The sequence below is a fragment of the Opisthocomus hoazin genome, chromosome 2, assembly GCF_030867145.1.
Source record: "Opisthocomus hoazin isolate bOpiHoa1 chromosome 2, bOpiHoa1.hap1, whole genome shotgun sequence".
Taxonomy (NCBI): domain Eukaryota; kingdom Metazoa; phylum Chordata; class Aves; order Opisthocomiformes; family Opisthocomidae; genus Opisthocomus; species Opisthocomus hoazin.
This window is the reverse complement of record NC_134415.1, coordinates 125,645,715-125,666,444: the sequence shown is the minus strand read 5'-3', so window position 1 is coordinate 125,666,444 and position 20,730 is coordinate 125,645,715. Positions and strand designations below refer to the sequence as shown.

Here is a 20,730-nt window from a genome sequence, read left to right as displayed (position 1 = left end):
CATCTTTCTTGAACTGGGGAGCCCAGAACTGGACAGAGTACTCCAGATGAGGCCTCACCAGGGCAGAGTAGAGGGGAAGGAGAACCTCCCTTGTCCTGCTGGCCACACTCCTCCTAATGCACCCCAGAATGCCATTGGCCTTCTTGGCAATGAGGGCACACTGCTGGCTCATGGTCAACCTGTCGTCCACCAGGACACCCAGGTCCCTCTCCACACAGATGCTCTCCAGCAGGTCTGCCCCAAGCCTGTACAGATGCATGGGTTTGTTCCTCCCCAGGTGCAGGACCCTGCATTTGCCTTTGTTGAACCTCATCAGGTTCCTCTCTGCCCAACTTTCCAGCCTGTCCAGGTCACGCTGAATGGCAGCACAGCCTTCTGGTGTATCTACTACACCTCCCAGTTTTGTGTCATCAGAAAACTTGCTGAGGGTCCATTCTAACTCTTCATCCAGGTCGTTGATGAAGAAGTTAAACAAGACTGGGCCCAGTACTGACCCCTGGGGGACACCACTAGTTACCGGCCTCCAACTAGACTCAGCGCCGCTGATGACAACCCTCTGAGTTCTGCCATTCAGCCACTTCTCAATCCACTTCACCGACCACTCATCCAGCCCATACTTCCTGAGCTTCCCTAGGAGGATATTATGGGAGACTGTGTCGAAAGCCTTGCTGAAGTCTAGGTAGACAACATCTACGGCTCTCCCTTCATCCACCCAGCCAGTCATGTCATCGTAGAAAGCTATCAGATTGGTCAGGCATGATTTCCCCTTGGTGAATCCATGTTGACTACTCCTGATAACCTTCTTTTCCTCCACTTGCTTGTTGATGACCTCATGCGATTATCTTCTGCCAGTAGGATTAGGGGACTCTCCCTTGGGTCAGGGGACTCCCCTGCCCAAGTTGATAAACTCATAAATTATGCAGGGTTATGGAATGAAAGACAAGAGATACATAAAAATGAATAAAATTACAGGGTTCTGCTTGCTGGTTAATGTGTGAGACAGAGAAACAAGAGACAGAGAGAGTCCAGGCAAGTCCTAGTTAAGTCCTATCTTACGTATAATTTTGATGTCCCTAGAGTAATGGAATACCAGGAATAAAACTGCAAGTTGTCACCACTCATTCCAGGAGGACGTCTTGGCAGGTGATACTGGGTGCACTTGGGTCCTGCTTAATGCTCTGGCTCCCTGTAGAAGCCTGGGAATTAAAGTCTGCGCCTAGCCCCAAGAGAAGGGGATGGAGCTGCTTTCCTCCAGGAAAGAGATGACCTCTGTCCAGTCCATGTCCGGGACACATCCTGCTCACTTGCAGGGTCTTGCTGGGATCAGCTGGTTGCTGCTTTATGTCCTGCTGGGTCTGAGGCCTTCTGGAAGGAGGCTGTTGGGCTTGCCAGTGCTACAGGTGGCTGGGTCCAGGGATTTCTTCTCCCCACACCAGGAAGCTGGATTTGCCCTGCTCTCATTCACCTTCTAGAGCCTGCTGGCAGCAGAAATGTGATCGCTGGGAAAGACGACAGGGACTGGGCTTTGAAAGATGTTACTTTAAGCCTTTGTGCTAAGGGAGAAACATATCCTAGCTGCCCCTCGGCTAGACCCTAGCCCCACTAACTCCTCATCCTGAGAGTAACAGACTTCAGGGCATCTCATTGGTGGAAAAAAACACCTCAAGGGTATAACTGCAGTCACTCTCTACAAATATTGCAGTATCTGCCCCTTTTCTGGGAAGATGTACACACAGCCAATTTTCCTTGGGGTACGAAGATTGACAGTGTCAGTCTGCCCAGAAGATGCCCAAAAGAGTCTGCTCACTTCCTTGCTCTTCCTCCGTTCCCAGTCAAAGTTCTTTGTTTTGCTACTCATTTGGCTTTGTACTGGTTACACTGGGATGCTCTATTTTCTACAAGTCTTCCGAATGTCCCCTAAACATTGTTCAACTTAATTTTGTAGACAGCTTCCAGGATCTTTGCAGCTCAGCATCACTGCTCACTCCTTCTTTTCCTAGGAGTCTGCATCTCCAGTGTACAGGTTTTCTCTGTACTAGTAGCAAAATACATGCAGGGCAGTCGCTGCTGCTTGCAAAGGGACTTGGTTACTTACTAGCAAAAGAGTAAGGCTGTTATGGGGAAGACATGACACTGATCAATGTTGGATAAAGCTCCAAACAGCGCTGCAAAATCAACTACATTTTTTGCTGGACCAACTACTTGTTCCACTGCTGTTGGGGAAAACCATTTCACAAACCTAGGACAGCCTCAGAGGGCAGCTTGGTCTTTCCTGTGTTGGCTTGCAGGGTGAGTTAGCTCAGTATATTTAATCTAGGTTCATGATTCACATCTTTGGCTTCTCCTGCTTCTGAGGTGATCCAGGAAAGCAGCATGGGAATGGATGAAAAGTGCCATCGCCATAGGGGAAGTGCAATTTTCTGGAGCTCCTGGAGTTAAAATAAAAGTAATCTTCGTGGTGTAAATTGTTTCTCAAGTGCAAACGCTGCACTCAGCCCATAATCTACAAGCTTAGGAAAAGTCAGCTGTTAGGCACTATAGTTTTAGGTAGTTCCTCTCTCCAGCGTGTCTGTGCTGTAACTAACTCATATACTTTCTGTGTTCAGTCACTATATGATGGAGCTGACAGCCTCTCTCGGTTTTCTTAAGCATCACCTCTAATAAAGACAGCTTTGCCACCATCATTGGAGTAGAATGTTGAAAGCATGAGTTTCTAAGGCTCTTAAAAATCTGTATTTAGACTCCTTGAAGAGACCTGGGCTGAAGTTGCCCAAAAGCATTGACTAACAGTAGTTTCTAGCCTGAGACCTCTTTTAATCTGTACCTCTGAATACCGGGTCAGTTCTAGGAAGGCCCCCTAACTCTGACCCTTCAGGAGAAGGACTATAATAAGCCTGACCTGTCATCTGGAATTGCTCTAGAGAAGTGTTTTCTGGAAACTGTACAGAAGATTTTTTTCGTACTTGTTTTGTATGAAAGAAAAAAATTGCTTTGTGTGCAAGTAAAAACAGTAGCTGAAGTGTTGGTGATTTCTGTTTGTGGCTGAAGCATGTATAGGTCTTTGTTTCTTGCTCAAAGTTGCATTTAAGGTATTCAATTTCCCAAAAGCAATGAACTGTGTGCTAAGAACTGTGTTTCCCGTTGTCCTTTGCTTAACTTGCACCACTTACGTGCGAAGTGGGAATTCCCTGGTGGGATGACAAATCCCTTTCTCTCTAACCTCCACCCACAGGCTTTCAGTGCAGAACATCAGCCTTTCTTGTGTGCCCCAGACGTGCAGGTGGTGGAGCTGGGTTACAGACCCGCAACCCTGGCATGCTTTTGCAGCTGCTGATACCTTGCTTGCCTTACTCACTTATTTTACCTCACATCGTTGAGCTGTAAACAACAGTGGTTCAAGGTAATGGAGACTGGAGACCTGGATCACAGGGAAGGCAGACACTACATCCTCTTAGCTTCTGAAAAAGATCCATGTAACCCACAGAACATCCTCTGGTGCCACCAGGTGTTATCAGCATTGCTTGTAGCTCTTGGCTACAGGGAAGAGATATGAAAGGCGCAGCTCAGACTGCCTGAGCAGAGAAGCAACTAAGTGCAGCTTTGCTGGCTCCTAGTCCCAAGCTTAGGATGTCCCCTGGGAAGAGCTGTCACAGCAGTAATTCTCAAGCAAGGTGCTTGTTCTATCTCTTGTGGCTTTTCTAATCAGCAATGGCATCAGTCAAGAGTGTGGTCCTGCCTCATTCACTTACTCAGTCAGGGCAAAACAGGAACTGCAGCCCAGGCTCAATGGGGTAAAAAGGTGGAAAAGACTTCTGCAGTGATTGCTGGGGCATTTCAGACTTCATTTAAATGATTCGGGTGCTCGCAAACAATCCCACTTATCTCTGCTCCCCCACCCCTCTGCCAGATCTTCTGCTGGTGTAAGAAATGGAGACTCTTTCTAATGCTTCAGAGCATCACAGTGGGCTGGCCCTTGTGTGGTTCTTCCCTCATCCAAGGCTGGGGCTGGAACTAGATGTTTCTCATGGACATATATTTTCTTCATTGTTAAGACACCTCAGCCTTCCCAGCATGGCTGGCTGCTGCAGACCCATAGTTAAATGGGGGTTCTCGCTGCAGGGCTGGCTGGCCACCGCTGCTGCAGGGAGGGCTGTGGACAGACCACTTCTTTGCTACCCTGGCTTGCCTGGCCTTGGAGACAGCATAGGTTAAATGGTTTGGGCGATGCTGGCAACAGTCCTGGACTGGGGGTAACCAGGACCCCCTCTGGAGAGCATTGCTTTTGAGTGATTCGTTCCTGCCAGGTAGGAAGTGGAAAAAATCCCGCAAGCTCTCATTTGGCCCACACGCTAGTTTATTTACAATCATTGGGGGTAAATCAGTGGCAGGGGGACAGCTGCCCAGGGACAGGAACCAGCTGCCCGGGCCAGGCTGCAGCATAGCCAATGACGCCTGCAAGAAGCCAGCCGTGTTACCCCGTGCAGTGCACACCCCCTTTCTCAAGAGGCAGACAGGCAGGCAGAGATATGGCCAGACCACATGATTCTCAAGGACTTTGCTGTTGGAAAGCCAGGGTAAAGCACAAGACACAGCCAACGTGGTGTACTTAGCCTACGGGCAAGGGCAGACTGCACAACGGAGCCAGCACTGCCTTCCACCCACAGCTCTTCTTTCCCGGGTGCAACAGCTCCATCCCCTTCCCTTGCGGCTGGGGGCTGACTTCCACTCCCCAGTTTAGTTAGTAAAGGGGAGCATTAGGCCGGAGCCAGGGTTACCAGGCTTGGTAACCCACCAGCGTGGGTTGGAGGGGAAAGCCTCCTTCCTGCCCGATAAAATAAAAACTAACGTGCTGAGATGTGCACCATTCATTACCCCGCGAAGAGGGGGAAGAAGGAAGGAGTGATCCAAGAAGAGGCTGTGGGAGGATTAACACCACTTACCACGAGGAAAAACCTGAAATGAACTTGGAAAGAGTGTAAGTTAGAAGAAAAGATCCTAGACTTGGTGTAGATTGTATCATACGCTTTTATCCTGGTTTCCTACCAGGAGAGTACTAAGGAATTTACATGGTCCATGTGTGAATTTGCCTGACCATCCCATGTCTTCTCAACACCATCAAGTCCTGTTAGCTGTCGAGGATCAAAAGCCTCAGAGAAGTTCTTGTTATGAGTTCACAAGTACTGACAATTGTTAGAGCTTGCTAGAGCTGCCACCGAGGGAGGGACGGGCAGAAGGTGACCATCCCAGCCCCTGGTGAGCCCCTGCCAGACCTTCATCACCTCTGTGGCTAGGCCCTCCTCACAACACATCCAGTTTCCTACCAGCTGCTGGCAGCAGGGTGGATGAGGGAGGAGGAAATCACCATCTGTACAGGGAGGAGGTTTAGGGAGATCAGAATCTAGCGGGGCAGAGATATATGAGGACTGGGTATGTGGAGGAAGGCCATGGAAACTTGGATGATTGGAAAGGGAAGAGGGTTGGTGGGTACAGGACACAATCCTGTAAGAAATGAACCTGATTTCTTTTGCTCACGGGATTAACAAATCTACCTGAGGTCACAGGTGCTACATGGTAACGTGCAGTTGGACACCCCTTACATACTGGGCAGTTTGTACATGGGCTGGGGGGAAAATCTTTATTCTTGTCTACCTTGACTTTTCCAAAATGCAGCTGTTTCCTGAATGTGTTTCCTGGGGCAGTGTAAGAAGTAAACATGCTGGCCAGACTGCTGAGCGGGGAAAACATCAGAGATCAGAGTATAATTGGCTTCATGGTCCAAAGACACGTCATCAGGATGGCACAACTGTAAACCTTAGTTCTGGGGCACATTGATTTTCACTGGCCGCTGTAACGCGGATGAAATGGTCCTGGGCTTTTTGCATTGTTTGTGTCAAACGTTCTCAAAGTCTTTAAGGAATGAAAGGTGAAATCTGGGCTTGAAGCACAGGTAAGGGTTATTCAGCAACTGTCACAATCCAAGAACTCTAAGCAGGTAGTGTGAGAGAAGGCAGGTCTGCTCTTCAGAGACCTGTATGTCACAATCCCCTCCTTTACTATTTTTCCTGAGCTGGAGTAAATCAGAGGAGCCAAGGCAATGACTGTTCTCCATGGAATGCTGTAAAACGTGAGTAAAGCAGAGATCCCACCCTTTCCAAAGATTAGGTAAACTGGCAGGTTTTTGTTGCAATGTGCTTTAGCTTAATGCCTTGGAGTTAAGCAGGAGGACGTATATGAGTGAGAGCAACCATCAGGAAACAAGCCTTGTGACAGCCCTCACTTCGGGAAGGGGGTGAATGTAGGGGTTTGGGCTTTAGTCAGAACAAAGCGAAGGACTGGGCCAGCTACTCAAAAATAGCCAGCTGCCCACAATGCCAGGCTCCTGAGGGGAGCAAGCTGTTGATGAGCTCACTGCCCACTTTGACTGTGCCAAAGACCTAGTTCTTTCTGCTGAGAGTGGGTAGGAGGGGTGCAGGGTGGTTGACAACGTGGGGTTGCCCTTCTTCCCCCATTCAGCACTCCCTTCCACCTCTTATTCTCTCCCCTTTTATTTTGATCCATGTATAAACACAAGTGAGGCCTTGGCCCCAAGTCTTAAAGACTGGCACAGTTAATTTCTTAACTGCTTATCTTTCATGAACTCTCATGGCTTTCATAACATTGGCAAGGACCTTGCCTTTGAAGAGCCACCCAAAGGTGGCACTTCAGTGCCAGACAGCTTGGCATCACATCCTGATTTCTCATTCACACACAGTCGAGACCCATGCTTAGCTAAACAGGGAGGTATGGTGAAACCACAGGGGTGAAATCGCTGCAGAGATATGGTGTGGTGCGACTGTGCTGTCTACAGGGACTTCTACTTCACCGTTTACCTAAAACCTATTCTAACTCAGTGGGAGTGGATGATTCTGCAGCAGGTCAATATTGCACAAGCTGCTTCCAGAGTGGGTTAGACCAAATGGCTGTCCAAGGGCAAATTTTGGCTGGAATACTGTGCAAAGGTCTGATTTTCAACTTTCCACTGGCCATTCAGTTCAAAGACTGTCTGGATTTTCAAATATTTCTTAATCTCTAACTGTGTTGTAGTTCTAGTATTATATCCATGTCTTCAAGCGAAAACAAATTGCTTTCAATATAAAGAATACATTTGACTGATGCTTGTTTATTGTCTTCAATCATCACCACCTGCCCATACCAAACCGTCACACTTGCCTGTAACTGAAGGCAACAGTTTTCCATCCTGATTCATCCCAAAGTCCTGGGAACAGGTTCACCACTGGTAAATGTAGGCCTGATTCCCCAGCAACCAGATAGGACTGTATTAGCTGACAGCAGTGCTTGCTCTAAGATATTTGGTAGATACAAGAAAGCAATACATTACTCTGAGGGTGATGAGGCCCTGGTCCAGGTTGCCCAGAGAAGCTGTGGCTGCCACCTCCCTGTCAATGTTCAAGTCCTCTTTCAATGGGGCTTTGAGCAACCTGGTCTGGTGGAAGGGGTCCCTGCCCACGACAGGGAGGTTGGAACGGGATGATCTACAACCCAACCATTCTGTGATTCTATGATATTGGTCTCAAATCTAAATCTTTGTGATTCCAACTATTATATTTTATGTTAAGTTTTGTAACAGTTGTATGCACTATAAATACTTCGCAGGCTCTCTCATAGCCCTCTGTTTATCACAGAAGTCCTGCCTTTAAAAGTTTACAGGCTTGGAAATAACTGATTCCACAAATGTAGTATTAGAGCAATAATTTATACAAAACCTTTCATCTCTCCTGGCCCGTGGTGGTTTGTGTTCACTGCAGAGTTGACTCTCTGAGCCCTGCAAACGTGATTCTCCTCTGAGAGGAGACCCAAACATACAGACTTTACACAAAAGACTCCTTGCATACTTAACATACTACACATTAAATAAATGTAGTCCCCCCTGTGGTAGAGGGCAGCAACCATCTCTGTCTTATCACATTACATATTAAGGGAAGGACATTTATAGTTAAGGAAATAAAGCTTCCTTTTCTTCAAAAAAAGTGCCACATGGAGCTTTCAGTACATTCCATCTGAAAGAAGACCACTCAGGAATCATTATGGTCTTCATTTTTTCTAAGTCAAAAGTGAAGATCTGAAATGGACCTTCTCCGTTGTGGATCTTTAGTTCCAGAAAGTCTTAGATAGAAAGTGGAGAGCATTATATCCTATGGCCTTTCCAGACTCTAATACAAGGGCAGGAGAGAAGCTATGAGGTACTTGTGTATCTACACAGGCCTTTGGAATCATGCAGAGAGTTGATAGCAGAAATACTAAAACCACTTTTTTACAGGACAACAGGTGTGTATAGCACTGTAATTCATGGCTCAGTACTGCATAGTGCTAAGCACCCTCTTAAAGGCTGGGAATTCTTCACTCCCAATGTCTTCTCCAGCACTTGAAGGCCTTCAGATCCTGCCAAGTTCGAAACATCTTGTCATCTCTTCTGTAAAATTCCACCTCTCAAAGCTTCCTTGCCTTACATGTTAACCAGAAATGATTATTCCAAAAGAATGCACCAAGGCACAATTTAGTCCAAGTGAAGCAATCTGCTTCTTGATGACTCACAGGTGCTTTTTGCATGTGTCTTGCAAAGGGAAGAGGTCATTTCAGCATTAGGTGCCTCAGTTAAGCAAAGAGTATGACTTGGAACTGTTTTCACAGGAAGAGCTGGATGGTTCTGAAGAAGATACTCTGTATTTTCCTGCAAGACAAAGCACAGTGGTTAGACATAAGGTCAGGTATCGTGCGACATGCTGACACTGCAAAATAAGGACAGTTAGACCTGTCCTGATGATCCAGGTGGCTTTGACTTGGTCTGCAGCCCTTATGCTAGCTGGATTACAGCAATATCAGGAACCACAGAAGTCAATGTGTTTGGTGACACAGCCAGAATTTGTCAGCTTGAACTGGTGATCACACCTTAGGGTAGTAATCTACACAAATGGAGGGACTTTGTGGTCTTCCTTGAGCGTGGGGATGCATCTAGAACATGTGCTCCTAAGATGAATCCCAGCTCCCTCCCTCTTGTGACCGTGAGGCTCTGAAAAAAGATCCTGGTGCAGAGACCCTGAGAGTAGAGTGTGGAAGAGAGTGCTAATAATACAGGAGTTTCAAGTGGCAGCAACATGGAAGACCGTTGTGGGCAAGTCTCATTCATGTGCTGGGAGGCATCTATATCCGGCTAGTGTATTCATATAAACTTACTGTAGCACAGAGACCAACTTCTTGTTCCATTATCTGACTAATAAACAGACCCTTAAAAAGCAGTTGCTTGCCTGCATTACACTCCTTCATATTCCACTTTGACCAGCTGCCACCATCTTCTCTGAGCAATGGCTGGATGCAAAGATTCCACATTTTGGAATGAAATTACTCACATTTTCAATAATACTTCTTGCAAAATAAAGTCATAACTGAAATGGTGACATCCTTAAAATAACCTCCAGAGAACTTTTGATGACATACAACTCCAAGGTGATGAAGGGTACATGAACAGTAAATGAACTGAGGAGCACCTTGTCATGACAGCATTAAGCTCAAAAAAAAAGCTCAGTTAGTGGGTTTTAGAACTGGTGAAACATGCCACCATCCAATACCTGTTTTAGCATTAGACAGTTCTGCTACTAGCATTATGCTACAATCATGAGCAGTTATGCTCGTGATTCCAATGACTTATTATAGTTCCTTTGTATTAGAAGATGAAAGACCATCTATGGATTGATGAAGTAGATGATTGACGGATATCAGGATAAACAGACCCTGAGAGTGAGAATGCAGGCAAAACCTTGTTTGTGCTTCAGTAGGAGAGGTCTCTCATCACATACCTGTTTTTCCACATAAGTTGTTAAAGGTTCTTGAAAATGGGTAGCTCATAGCAAGCATCGGTGTTACCAGGATCAGGGACGTTGACTGTAAGAGAGAAAATCGCTTTTTGTCAAAAGCCTAGAAGTGTCTTTGTAGCCATATTGAGGGGAAAATAAAAGGTTACAAGAAAATGTTGTTCAGTAGTACAAGCAGGCAATCCCTAGAGGGACGAGTTAGACATTTGTGAGGCATCAAGTTCACCCATTTGCATGTTTGTGATGGCAATGAAGGAGATCAACTTTAAAAGAAACTACAGGACACAAACAGCCTGTCTCTCACTGTTGGCCGGTGAGCATAGCTTTGGCTCCAGCGTCTGTCGTACCAGACAGTATAGAGTTCTTGTCCTCTATCTAAGGGAGTATATCCGTTAAGGTGGTCAGAAAAGTTAAGACTTGTCTGCTTGGGGATGGTTCTTGAAGGCCAATAGCCTGAGCTAATCAGAGGCAAATTTAACTTCACACACTAGAGGGCATTGGAACACAGCTCTGTACAGTCCAGATGGGAAGGAAGAAAGTGTTTGCTGCTGAAATGAAGTTTCTTTTTTGGTTCTGGAGTGGTTTGAGAATTTAATGGGATTCTTCCAAATGACGTGTTAAAAAAAAAGTACGTAAAACACATCATTTTCTGTTCAGTTCCTCTCTGTTCATCAGCTTGTACCATGGTGGAGGAAATTAGGCAGTTTTGTGCATTGTCACCTATATTAGAATGTGGTAGAGGGAGAAGGTAAATTAATCACATCTAAAAAGTTTGATCAAAGACTTTGATCTTGGTTTATTTATTCCTTTATGTGAAGGAAATATGCCAATTTCCATTGGGCAGCTTCCACAGTGTCAACCTGAGTCCCAAGTGACAGGAGATTTTGTCTGAAAAGGAATTCAGAATTGGGGTCCAAGACTTAACAACTTGTTCTCTTTACTTTGCTCTGCTGTAAACAGTTTACTACTGTCCTGTCAGTACAGGAGGGATTGAAGAAGCTGACACGTTTAGTGGTAATTGTATCAGTTACTCCTACCTCCCTCCCAGTTTCCTGGGAAAAAGGAGTTTTTCCCGCAGTCAGAATAGTACCATAGCCAGCAGATGTCATTTTCAAGCCAGCAAGAAGGAATGGTGTTCTAAAAATGCATGAGGAAATATTTCCAGACCTGGATTCCCAGGAGTAATCCTCCCACAGAGAACACTGGAATACTTGGAGTACGAGTTAAAAAAATCCAGGCAGATGATTCTGGGGATCCTAAATGAAGAAGCGTGAGGCAGAAACTGCATCTTTCCTGTCTCATCTTGAAACAAGATCTGAAGTTGGCAGAGGGTTAGAGCACTTAAAGCGCTACTCTGCCTCGCTGATCACAAGCTGCCTGCTCCCAGGCCTTCAGCACATTGCTGGAGGGGACACGCAGAGAGGTCACTGCTAAGTCTGATACCAGTTTAACATATTCATTAATTTTTTAGATGATGGGAAAAGTCCACCCTCACCAAGTCTATAGATGATACAAAACTGGAAGGAGTGGCTGATAAATCAGGTGAATCTGCTGTCATTCTGAGGGACCTCAATAGGCTGGAGAAATGAGATCACAGGAAGCTAATGAAGTTCAGCAAAGGAAAAAGCAAAGTCCTCCTGTCCCTGGGAAGGAACAACTCTACACACTGGGATAATCTTTGGGCTGTCTGACTGGAAAGGAGTAAAGACAGAGCCAGACTTTTCTCACTGGTGCCCAGGGAAAGGACAAGAGGTGGTGGGAATGAAGACAAAGCCAGACTTTTCTGATTTGTGCCCACTGAAAGGACAAGAGGCGGTGGCAACAAACAGAAATACAGGAAATCCCACTTAAAAATAAACTTTTTCACAGTGAATGTGGTCAAACAAAGCAAAAGCCTGCACAGAGAGATTGTGCAATCTCCATTCTTGGAGCTACTCAAAACCCAACTGGGCACAGCCCCAAGCCCTAGCTGACCATGCTCTTAGGGGGAGGCTGGTACTAGATGATGTCTGGAGGTACTTTCCAGCTTCAGCTATTCTGTGATTATTGTGGAAGCTGGGGTGATTTCAGTCAACGCAGCTCTTCTGAACTGACAGTCCAGCCTTAATGGATTCCTTAATTCCTTTGAGGCTATGTACCCATCTGTCTTAATTATGCTGGTTTTCACGTCTGCTTCCCACTTCTTTAGCATTACTTTGACAGGCTTTTTTGAATAAACCCTGTTCAGATACCAATATAAAACTAAGCTTTATTGTAATATAAAAATGATGCTAGCATTTACCACCGTTTCCTGTTTCCACCCCAAGTGCCAGTGGTTAGATCATGATGTCTTCAATCCCTTACCCATCCTGGCATGGCTTCTTTGGTAAGGGGCAGAAGTGTAAATCGAAACAAGAATTTCTGTGTTAGGATACAGTTATCCATCCTCATACAGCCATCCCAGATAGAGGTATTTTATTCCTCTTGGCTGAAACTTCTATATTTTGTATCTGGGAATGTGGCCCCTCTTGTGCAGACGTAGAGACGAACACACCTTTGCCATCAGCGGGAAGAGCAGAAGAAACAACTCTGTAACCACAACATGTCTTCAACTAGCAGAGTTCTTTGTGAGGTGAGTATTAGTTCACAGCCCTAAATCCAGCTGATGGCCAGTCACAACTGCTGTTCCCCAGGGCTCAGTTTTTGTTCCGGTCTTGTTTAACATCTTTATCAATGATCTAGATGAGGGGATGGAGTGCTCAGTAGGTTTGCAGATGACACCAAGTTGGGTGGGGAGTGTCAATCTGCTTGAGGGTAGGAAGGTTCTGCAGACGAATCTGATAGACTGGATCGATGGGCCAAGGCCAACTGTATGAGCTTCAACAAGGCCAAGTGCTGGGTCCTGCACTTGGGTCACAACAACCCCATGCAATGACAGAGGCCTGGGGAGGAGTGGCGGGAAAGCTGCCCAGCAGACAAGGACCTTGGGGTGTTAGTTGACAGCTGGCTGAACATGAGCCAGCAGTGTGCCCTGGTGGCCAAGAAGGCCAATGGCATCCTGCCTTGGATCAGGAATAGTGTGGCCAGCAGGAGTAGGGAGGTGATTGTGCTCGGCACTGGTGAGGCCACACCTTGAGTACTGCATTCAGTGTTGAGTCCCTCACTACAAGAAGGACATTGAGGTGCTGGAGCGTGTCCAAAGAAGGGCAACGAGGCTGGTGAAGGGTCTAGAGAACAAGTCTTATGGGGAGCAGCTGAGGGAGCTGGGGCTGTTTAGTCTGGAGAAGAGGAGGCTGAGGGGGGACCTTATTGCTCTCTACAACTACCTGAAGGGAGGTTGTAGTGAGGCAGGTGTTGGTCTCTTCTCCCGAGTAACTAGTGATAGGATGAGAGGCAATGGCCTCAAGTTACATTAAGGGAGGTTCAGATCAGATGTTAGGAAAAATTTCTTTACTGAAAGAGTGGTCAGACATTGGAACAGGCTGCCCAGGGAGGTGATTGAGTCACCATCCCTGGAGGTGCTTAAAAAATATGTAGGTGTGGCTCTTTGGGATATGGTTTACTAGGCATGATGGTGTTTGGTTGATGTTTGGACTTGATCATGATGAAGTCTTTTCCAACCTATGATTCTATGATTCTCTTGGCCCATTCCTAGGGCTGTAATTACACATCCTGAGGCACTGAAACAACCTGTTGGCCTGGCCTCCTAAATTCTGCTTTAAGAGGTTTGTCAAGTCCCATTGTAAAAGAAGTTCGTTCTCTGGTTTTCCTCCTTTATTCACACTGAGAGACAGTTACCAACCTTCAAGTGGGTAGTGGTGGCTTTATGTCATTAACAGTTCTGCACTTGGTTGGATCTAAGGATCCTCTAGCCCAGTCGCTTCTTATGCAACATGGGCTACAGCAGAGGCCATAGGGCAGAGCTTCACAAAAGCAAAATAAGGTTGTAGCAGAACATCTTCGGAATGTTCTTTCCACATCCAGCTGTCAGGGGTACAGGGACTTCCGGATGCAGAGGCAAGACCTTGGTGTTTAACAGCCCTTAATGGCCTATTAAGCTTACACAAACTGAAATAAACTATAAGAAAACCCAGGAAAGTGTCAAACATCCAAATCATCTGGAGCAAGGAGACCTATAGGTCCTTTGCTTGCTTTGAATCTGTCACTCATTAGAGCAAGGCCTGGTCCTTAATTATCAAACTCAATGGCGCACTTGCTCCATGGCCTCATAGCAGCTTACATCACTTATACGCTACCCATCAGTTGTCTAGGCTTGAAGAGTCCTATGTCATTCCAGCACAGCGGTCATCCGACCTCTTCAGTAGTTGTTCTGCTCTGCATCTTTCCAATTGGGCTACATCTTTTTTGAACTTCATTTGTTGTCCCCATGCCAGCATTTTCCTGTGGCTTACATAGCTCTGCCTCCCGTTAAGCATTTTGGATGAAAGGTCTAATGTGATATGAAATGTGTGGAGGTGAAGAATGCATGGAGAGAAGAACCAGGAGCTGCTAAAGGTTGGAAGGTGCGAAGCGAGCAGATATGTGGGTGACACAAGACAGTCTATCTCCATGGCTTCCCAGAAGCTTATAGCAGCTGAGCCCTGGCTTACCCTTTTCAAACAGCCACTGAGCATTTTCTTTCAGTGTATTGATCTCTAGAACATAAATTGAAATGGTAGAAATTCCATTTACTCATAAGAAAAAGCTTTATTTCCTGCCGAGGGTGGCAAAACACCACAGCTTTTTCTACAAAGAGTTGCACGATTCTCCAGCTTTAGAGATACTGAAAACCTGACAGGACAATGTCCTGAGCATCTTGTTCTACTTTACCTTGCTTTGAGCAGTGGGTTTGGACTAGATGATCTTTTGAGGTTCTTTCCAGCATTAAATGTCGCATGATCCTGTGACATCTCTGTTCAGCAGGAACCCTGCCTGCTTTTATGTCATATATGTATTCCTTAGCAGTCATTTTAATGAGGCACTGTGCAAATTTTATTTTTTCTTTTAAAGAATGTATTGGAACTGGTTTCCCCCTTTAATGTGGATGCCTATCCTGAGCAGAGGCATTTCCATATGCCTGTTCAAGCTGTGCTTCAATGCAGGGATGAGTGCAAGAGTCACTGGGCCAGAGAAGGTCTCTACAGAAGGAAGAGAAGCCTTCCAGGCTCTTCCTTAAGGATCCAGTCCCCTTTTGTAACAGTATTCCTTTAGTTTTTTAGGCACTGAATGTTTTGGATTAAGTGCAGGAATGTACTGGGTATGGGACCCAAGTCTCTTCTCTTCTAGGAGTGTGTTCAGGCCACTTCTTTCTGGAACCACATTCACTTATGTTCTATGTTTTGCTCATTGAAATCTGAGTCTTTGCTGCACATAGACACGATTTGGACAAAAGATTAATTGTTCCTCCTCTTTTCTGTTCCCAGCATAAAGCGCAGACTAACCTGTCTTCTTGTCTCACAAGTTGGAGTTGCAATATCGCCACCCTTTCTGGCTTATATCAAAAGGACATATTCTCCAAGAAGTTCCCTTTGCATTTCTATTAGGTTGTGAATAAATAATGGTGCCACTGAAGTTTTCAGGTTTTTAGCTTAAAGTTTCAGTTACATTCCGTGGTTCATTTCTTGTGGATTTTAGAGCAAATGTCCAACCTCCATCTCATTGTTTACCAATTATAGGTGAAATAATGAACTTTGAAAAAAGGTGTATATTCCTATTTACGTTAGTAGTGTCTTCTCTTTCTCTGACTAGTTCTAATACATAGTTCAGACTATGAAGTGCATTTGACTTAAAAGACTCTTGGAGAATGTTAGACTATTCAGCAGTAACTCTGAAATAGATTCTTAAAGAATCTAACCTTCGTTTGCTGTGAACTCCATTTGGACATTGAATTCCTCTTCAGCAGGGCTTCTTGTATCTATTCATTAAAAAAAAATAAAAATCAATCAGTAAATACGGCAATTATGTTCAAATTCCAACAGTATTTTCACATAATATAAGAAATAATTTGAATTCTTACCTTCTTGTCCCAAAGAGTCCCAAACACCAAAATGAATAATCCCTAGGAGACAAATAATTACATGCAGTTTGATGACACCAACCCTTTAATTGCAATATCTCATAATTATCTCAGACAATGTCCATGCTGATGATTTAAGCTCTGAACTCTTTGATAGAGGGCATTTTTCTCACTGCATCTCACATAATGGACTGATAAACTGGTAGGAGTTCTCCAGGCCTGGCCTACTTAAACTGTGTGTATATATCTGGTCTACAAAAGTGACACAGATAGTTTCCTAGCACTAAATGTGTTTGGAAGAAGGGACTTTATGGAAGGCATGCCCTGCTTATGCTCCCCAGATAAGCCAGCACACCCACAATATAAAAGGCAAGTGGGTTTAGTCTGAAGCATACAATTTTGAGGCCATTCTTAAGAGACACAGTATACTACTGTGTCCTTAAGAAATCCCTTTGTACTGGGATCCTACTGGCCACATGTGTGTATTTGGGTCAATTCTTCTCTTTATTATTAACACTACTCAGATATGCTTGGTGACTTTCGTGTTGTTTATACTCCACAGTATGTGAACCCACAAGAGCACAATATGATGCCTTCAGATGCACTGTAACTGAGACCAGACACGCTGAAGCTTGTGCACCTGAACATAATAGGACTAATTTCCTGATCTTCAGGAATGTCGTTCCTCCCAAAGCTACTGGCAAACTTGGAAATTATCTGTATGTCAGTTTTTTCTATAAGGCACAGTTGTTAAGGCAGCTGAAAACACGAAACACTGCTGAATTCCTGAAATGGGTTTCCCAAAGAGCCCTTTGTGAATAAGGATATGTAAGGCAACCCTGAGCTTTCTCGAGCTGTTTTTATTCCTGCTCCAAGCTACAAGAATGTTGCTACATGTTAAATGGTCATAGAGGAAACAAAACCATACATATGTGCAACTCACCTGCAAAGCATTGAGCAGAGAAAAAAGGACATGGAAAGCTCGATGGCTGCTTTTGATGATGGTGGCAAAGCCAAATCCCCAGGTGAGGCCTAACAGTGGTGTCAAGATAGCCACACTTTTGCAAATTTGAAACAAAGAGTTCCTCTCCTGCCTGGTTGACCTATCCCCAATAGTTGGCCTCAGTATCTTTATTATAACTACTGCGGTGATGAACAAATTCATGATCACAATGATCAGAGCAGGTATTGCGAAGGCCAAAAGAGCTTTGCTGTCCTTCCAGTTGAGCCAGCAGACATCCTTTCTGGTGTAGTTGTTCCTTGGCAGTGTGACAGCGATGGTGATGACTGCAATGACAAAGGGGCACCCATAGCCCAGACAGAAGGCAACTGCTTTCTGAGTGGTCTTGCTTGTGTTATGCAAGATGAAGATCAGTCTGTAGAAAAGAATGAGGCCCAGGCTGAGCATCCAGAAAAAGACACATAGGTAGAATAAGTGGATGAAGAAGGTGGCCACAAAACAGAGAACTCTGCTGATCTGTTGGTTTTGGTCATTAATGGAGGCAGTGACAATGAACCAAACATCGGCAATCAGAAGTGATGTAGCTATGTTAATTATACAGACATGGCGCATATAGGAGGTTGTGTTGTTTGTCACGTATTTCCAGACTAAGGATTCAATTATAATGCAGGCCACCAAACTCAAGACTGAAATGGCCAGGCCAATATAGGTAATGTAATCTTCAATGACTACCTGGGAGGATTCGTCAGGTGACATCAGAATGGAGAACGATGTCAAGTGATTGCAGGAGCAAATGACATATTTTTCTACCTCTGTGGGTGTGCAACCAGAAGTATCCCAGCCCCCTCTATGTTTGTTGAGTGTGAAGTTCCAAAAGACACACTGCGGCATCTTTAGAGACGAGATGTTCTTTTCGAAGGTCATGTTAATATCGAACTTCTGGCTTTTATTGCTGCTTACAGTTGTTGATATCAGTAAGCCGTTCACATACTCGGGCTCATCCCAGGGCAAAATATGTCCAAGTTTTGAGTACATCACACTGACAATGGTTGAATTTCGGGTTAGAGTCTGAATTTCAGTTTCACCAATCAGCACATTAACTGTGAGGTTTTCTGTACTGTAGAACTTCTTATTATAATCTGTGTTGCTATTTTCTGTGACAGCTATACCTTGTAGTTGAAGGGTGTTCGCAGAGACAGGAGGAATGGTGTTATTAACTGGTTGGAGGCGCAGGGAAAAATTTTCTACTGACTGCAGTAGCAAAGAACTTTTGAGTTTCTCCTCTTTATTCAGATCTTCCCAAACTTCAGTTGTGGAATCAGCAACAACAAAGTCCACTGTGGAGAGGAAATTCTGCAACAACAGAATAATGCAGTTACTGAAATCCCGTACAAAGCATTCTTGTTTTGGATGGTAATTTTTGAGTGGTCCTAGAATTGCCTTTTGACAAGGCCCAGCATTTTCCTATTTTGCTCAATCCATGTGAAAACTTCTGTTTTTAACCCTTTGTATGCTCCATTTTGTAGTTAGGATTTCCGAAAGTGGAGCTGCAGGACTTTTTTAAGATATCACTTAGTATTTTTTCTGCTCAGAAGAGCAGTGCTTTTCCTCTGTATCACACAATAAAGGCTTCCAAGTATTTCCAAGATATGTATTGCCATTCTTTTGGTATAAGTTCTAATTGATTTTCCTTGCTTGATCTCTATCCTTGTTTGAACCATTTTTCTATTTCTGCTCCACCTCATAGAGTCATAGATTCAGAGAATGGTTTTGACCATTAAAGATCATTTAGTTCCAACCCCTCCACCATGGACAAGAATATCTAATGTGACCTTGAACACTTCCAGGATGGGGGCATACACAGCTTCTCTGGGCAACCTATACCAGTGCCTCACCACCCTCAGTAAAGAATTTCTTTCTTATATCTATTGTAAATCTACCCTCTTTTAGTTTAAAACCACTATCTCTTGTCCTATCACTACATGCCCTTCTCAAAAGTCCCTCTCCAGCTTTCTTGTAGGCCCCTTCAGGTACTGGATGGCTGCTGTAAAGGTCTCCCCAGAGCCTTCTCTTCTCCAGGCTGAACAACCCCAACTATCTCAGCCTTTCTTCGAAGGAGAGGTGCTCCAGCCCTCAGATCATTGCTGTGGCCTCCTCTGGCCCCTCTCCAACAGGTCCATGTTTGTCCTGTGCTGAGGGCTCCAGAGCTGGATGCAGGACCCCCAGTGGAGATTCACCAGGGCGGAGCAGAGGAGGAGAATCACCTCCACTGACCTGCTGGTCATGCTTCTTGTTATGCAGCCCAGGATATGGTTGGCTTTCTAGACTGCAAACACACATTGCTGGCTCACGTCCAATTTTTCACCCATCATTTCTTGTCCTTTCCTCTAACTTAGAATGCTAGAGACATTTATGGGTCCCTAGAAGATTCGCAGTTGCTAAGCAGACAGCAGTATCTCTTTCATGCATAGGCTACTTGTCTTAGTAATTTTGACTTTTCATAAGGTCTTCTGTATCTTTGCTGTCATTTCATCTTTGCTGTCATTTCATCTCATTCCCTTAATACTTTCCCATTTCTGACCCTAACTAACTGAAATTTCTTCAGGGATAATGTCGTCCTCTGGGACAAAAGAGGCCAAAGGGCTTGATAAGTATAGATAAGTCTTAAAACAAAAACTTACTAGAATAGTACTCTCCTCTGCATCTGCTGGGATAAGAGAGACCATATCCAGGATGGTAACGATCGCGCCTAGATTTGCAGGAGAACTGTTTATTGTGCTTTGCTCCTTTCCTGTCTTTTCCTTAAGCTCTGCAAGGTAGGTAGGTAGGTTTTTTTTTGCCTCAGGACTGTTGACCAAGGTCTGTAACAGAAGATAACACTACATCACATGTGTGCAGTTTGCCTGGAGCTTGATTCTGCTTCATAATGGCTATCCCTATATTAGTAAAATACAGAGCTAGGATCATTCTAGACATGCTGGTAGTGTCCAGCTCTCTGGTTTTCCGGAACGGGGTGTCCTAACTGCCTGTTGCGAGTGATCTCTTGTCTATGCTGACTTTCAGACTGCTCCTGGAAAAGTCAGGAGAGAAAATAGTTTGCCCGGGCCCAAACTGTATGAGGGAGCAACCTAGCAAGTTAAGAAAATACATAATTCAGTACCTGTACCTCTGCCTGGGACCTTGCTGTGCCTAATTTACCACATTACACATAGTAAGTATTTGATGAAAGAAAGATAATTGTTCTCATCTAACCTCACTGAGAGATGGGCCACGCTTCTCATGATGCAGCCCAGCATACAGTTGGCCTACTGGGCTGCGAGCGCACATTGGTGGCTCATGTCTAACTCTTCATCCACCAGTACACCCGAGTCCCTCTCAGCAGGGATCCTCTCAGTCCCTTCACCCCCCAGCCTGTACTGATAGCGGGGGTTTTCCCAGCCCAAGAGCAGGACTTTGGACCTGGCCTTGTTAAGTCTCGTGATGTTCACATGGGCCCACTTCTCAAGCTTGTCCGGGTCCCTCTGGATGGCATCCCATACTTCTGGTGTGTCAACTGCACCACTCAACTTGGTGTCATCTGCAAACTTGTTCAGGGTGCACTTGATCTCGCTGTCTGTCATTGATGAAAATATTAAACAGCACCTGTCCCAGTACGGACCCCTGAGGGACACCACTTGTCACCAGCATCCATTTGGACATCGAGCCGTTGACCACTACCCTCTGGCTGCGACCTTCCAACAAATTCCTCACCCACTGAACAGTCCACCCATCAAATCCATATCTCTCCAATTTAGAGAGAAGGATATTGAGAGGAACTGTGTCAAAGGCTTTACAGAAGCCCAGACAGACAATATCCATAGCTCTTCCCTTGTCCACTGATACATTAACTCCATTATAGAAGGCCACGA

General features: G+C 45.1%; 1 protein-coding gene across 5 annotated transcripts in view; it reads right to left on the bottom strand.

Moving 5' to 3' along the window:
• Nucleotides 1-7,139: 7,139 nt before the first annotated feature.
• ADGRF5 (adhesion G protein-coupled receptor F5) overlaps nucleotides 7,140-20,730 on the bottom strand; it is a 63,097-nt gene continuing 49,506 nt past the window's right edge. For all 5 annotated transcript variants that reach the window (XM_075414954.1, XM_075414953.1, XM_075414956.1 and 2 more), the window contains 6 exons: nucleotides 19,504-19,683; nucleotides 16,805-18,175; nucleotides 15,862-15,903; nucleotides 15,700-15,759; nucleotides 9,852-9,936; nucleotides 7,140-8,728 (listed from right to left, as the gene is read on the bottom strand). In XM_075414954.1, coding sequence (XP_075271069.1) covers nucleotides 8,649-8,728; nucleotides 9,852-9,936; nucleotides 15,700-15,759; nucleotides 15,862-15,903; nucleotides 16,805-18,175; nucleotides 19,504-19,683 — 1,818 coding nt within the window. In that variant the 3' untranslated portion in view covers nucleotides 7,140-8,648. The remainder of the gene's footprint in view (nucleotides 8,729-9,851; nucleotides 9,937-15,699; nucleotides 15,760-15,861; nucleotides 15,904-16,804; nucleotides 18,176-19,503; nucleotides 19,684-20,730) is intronic.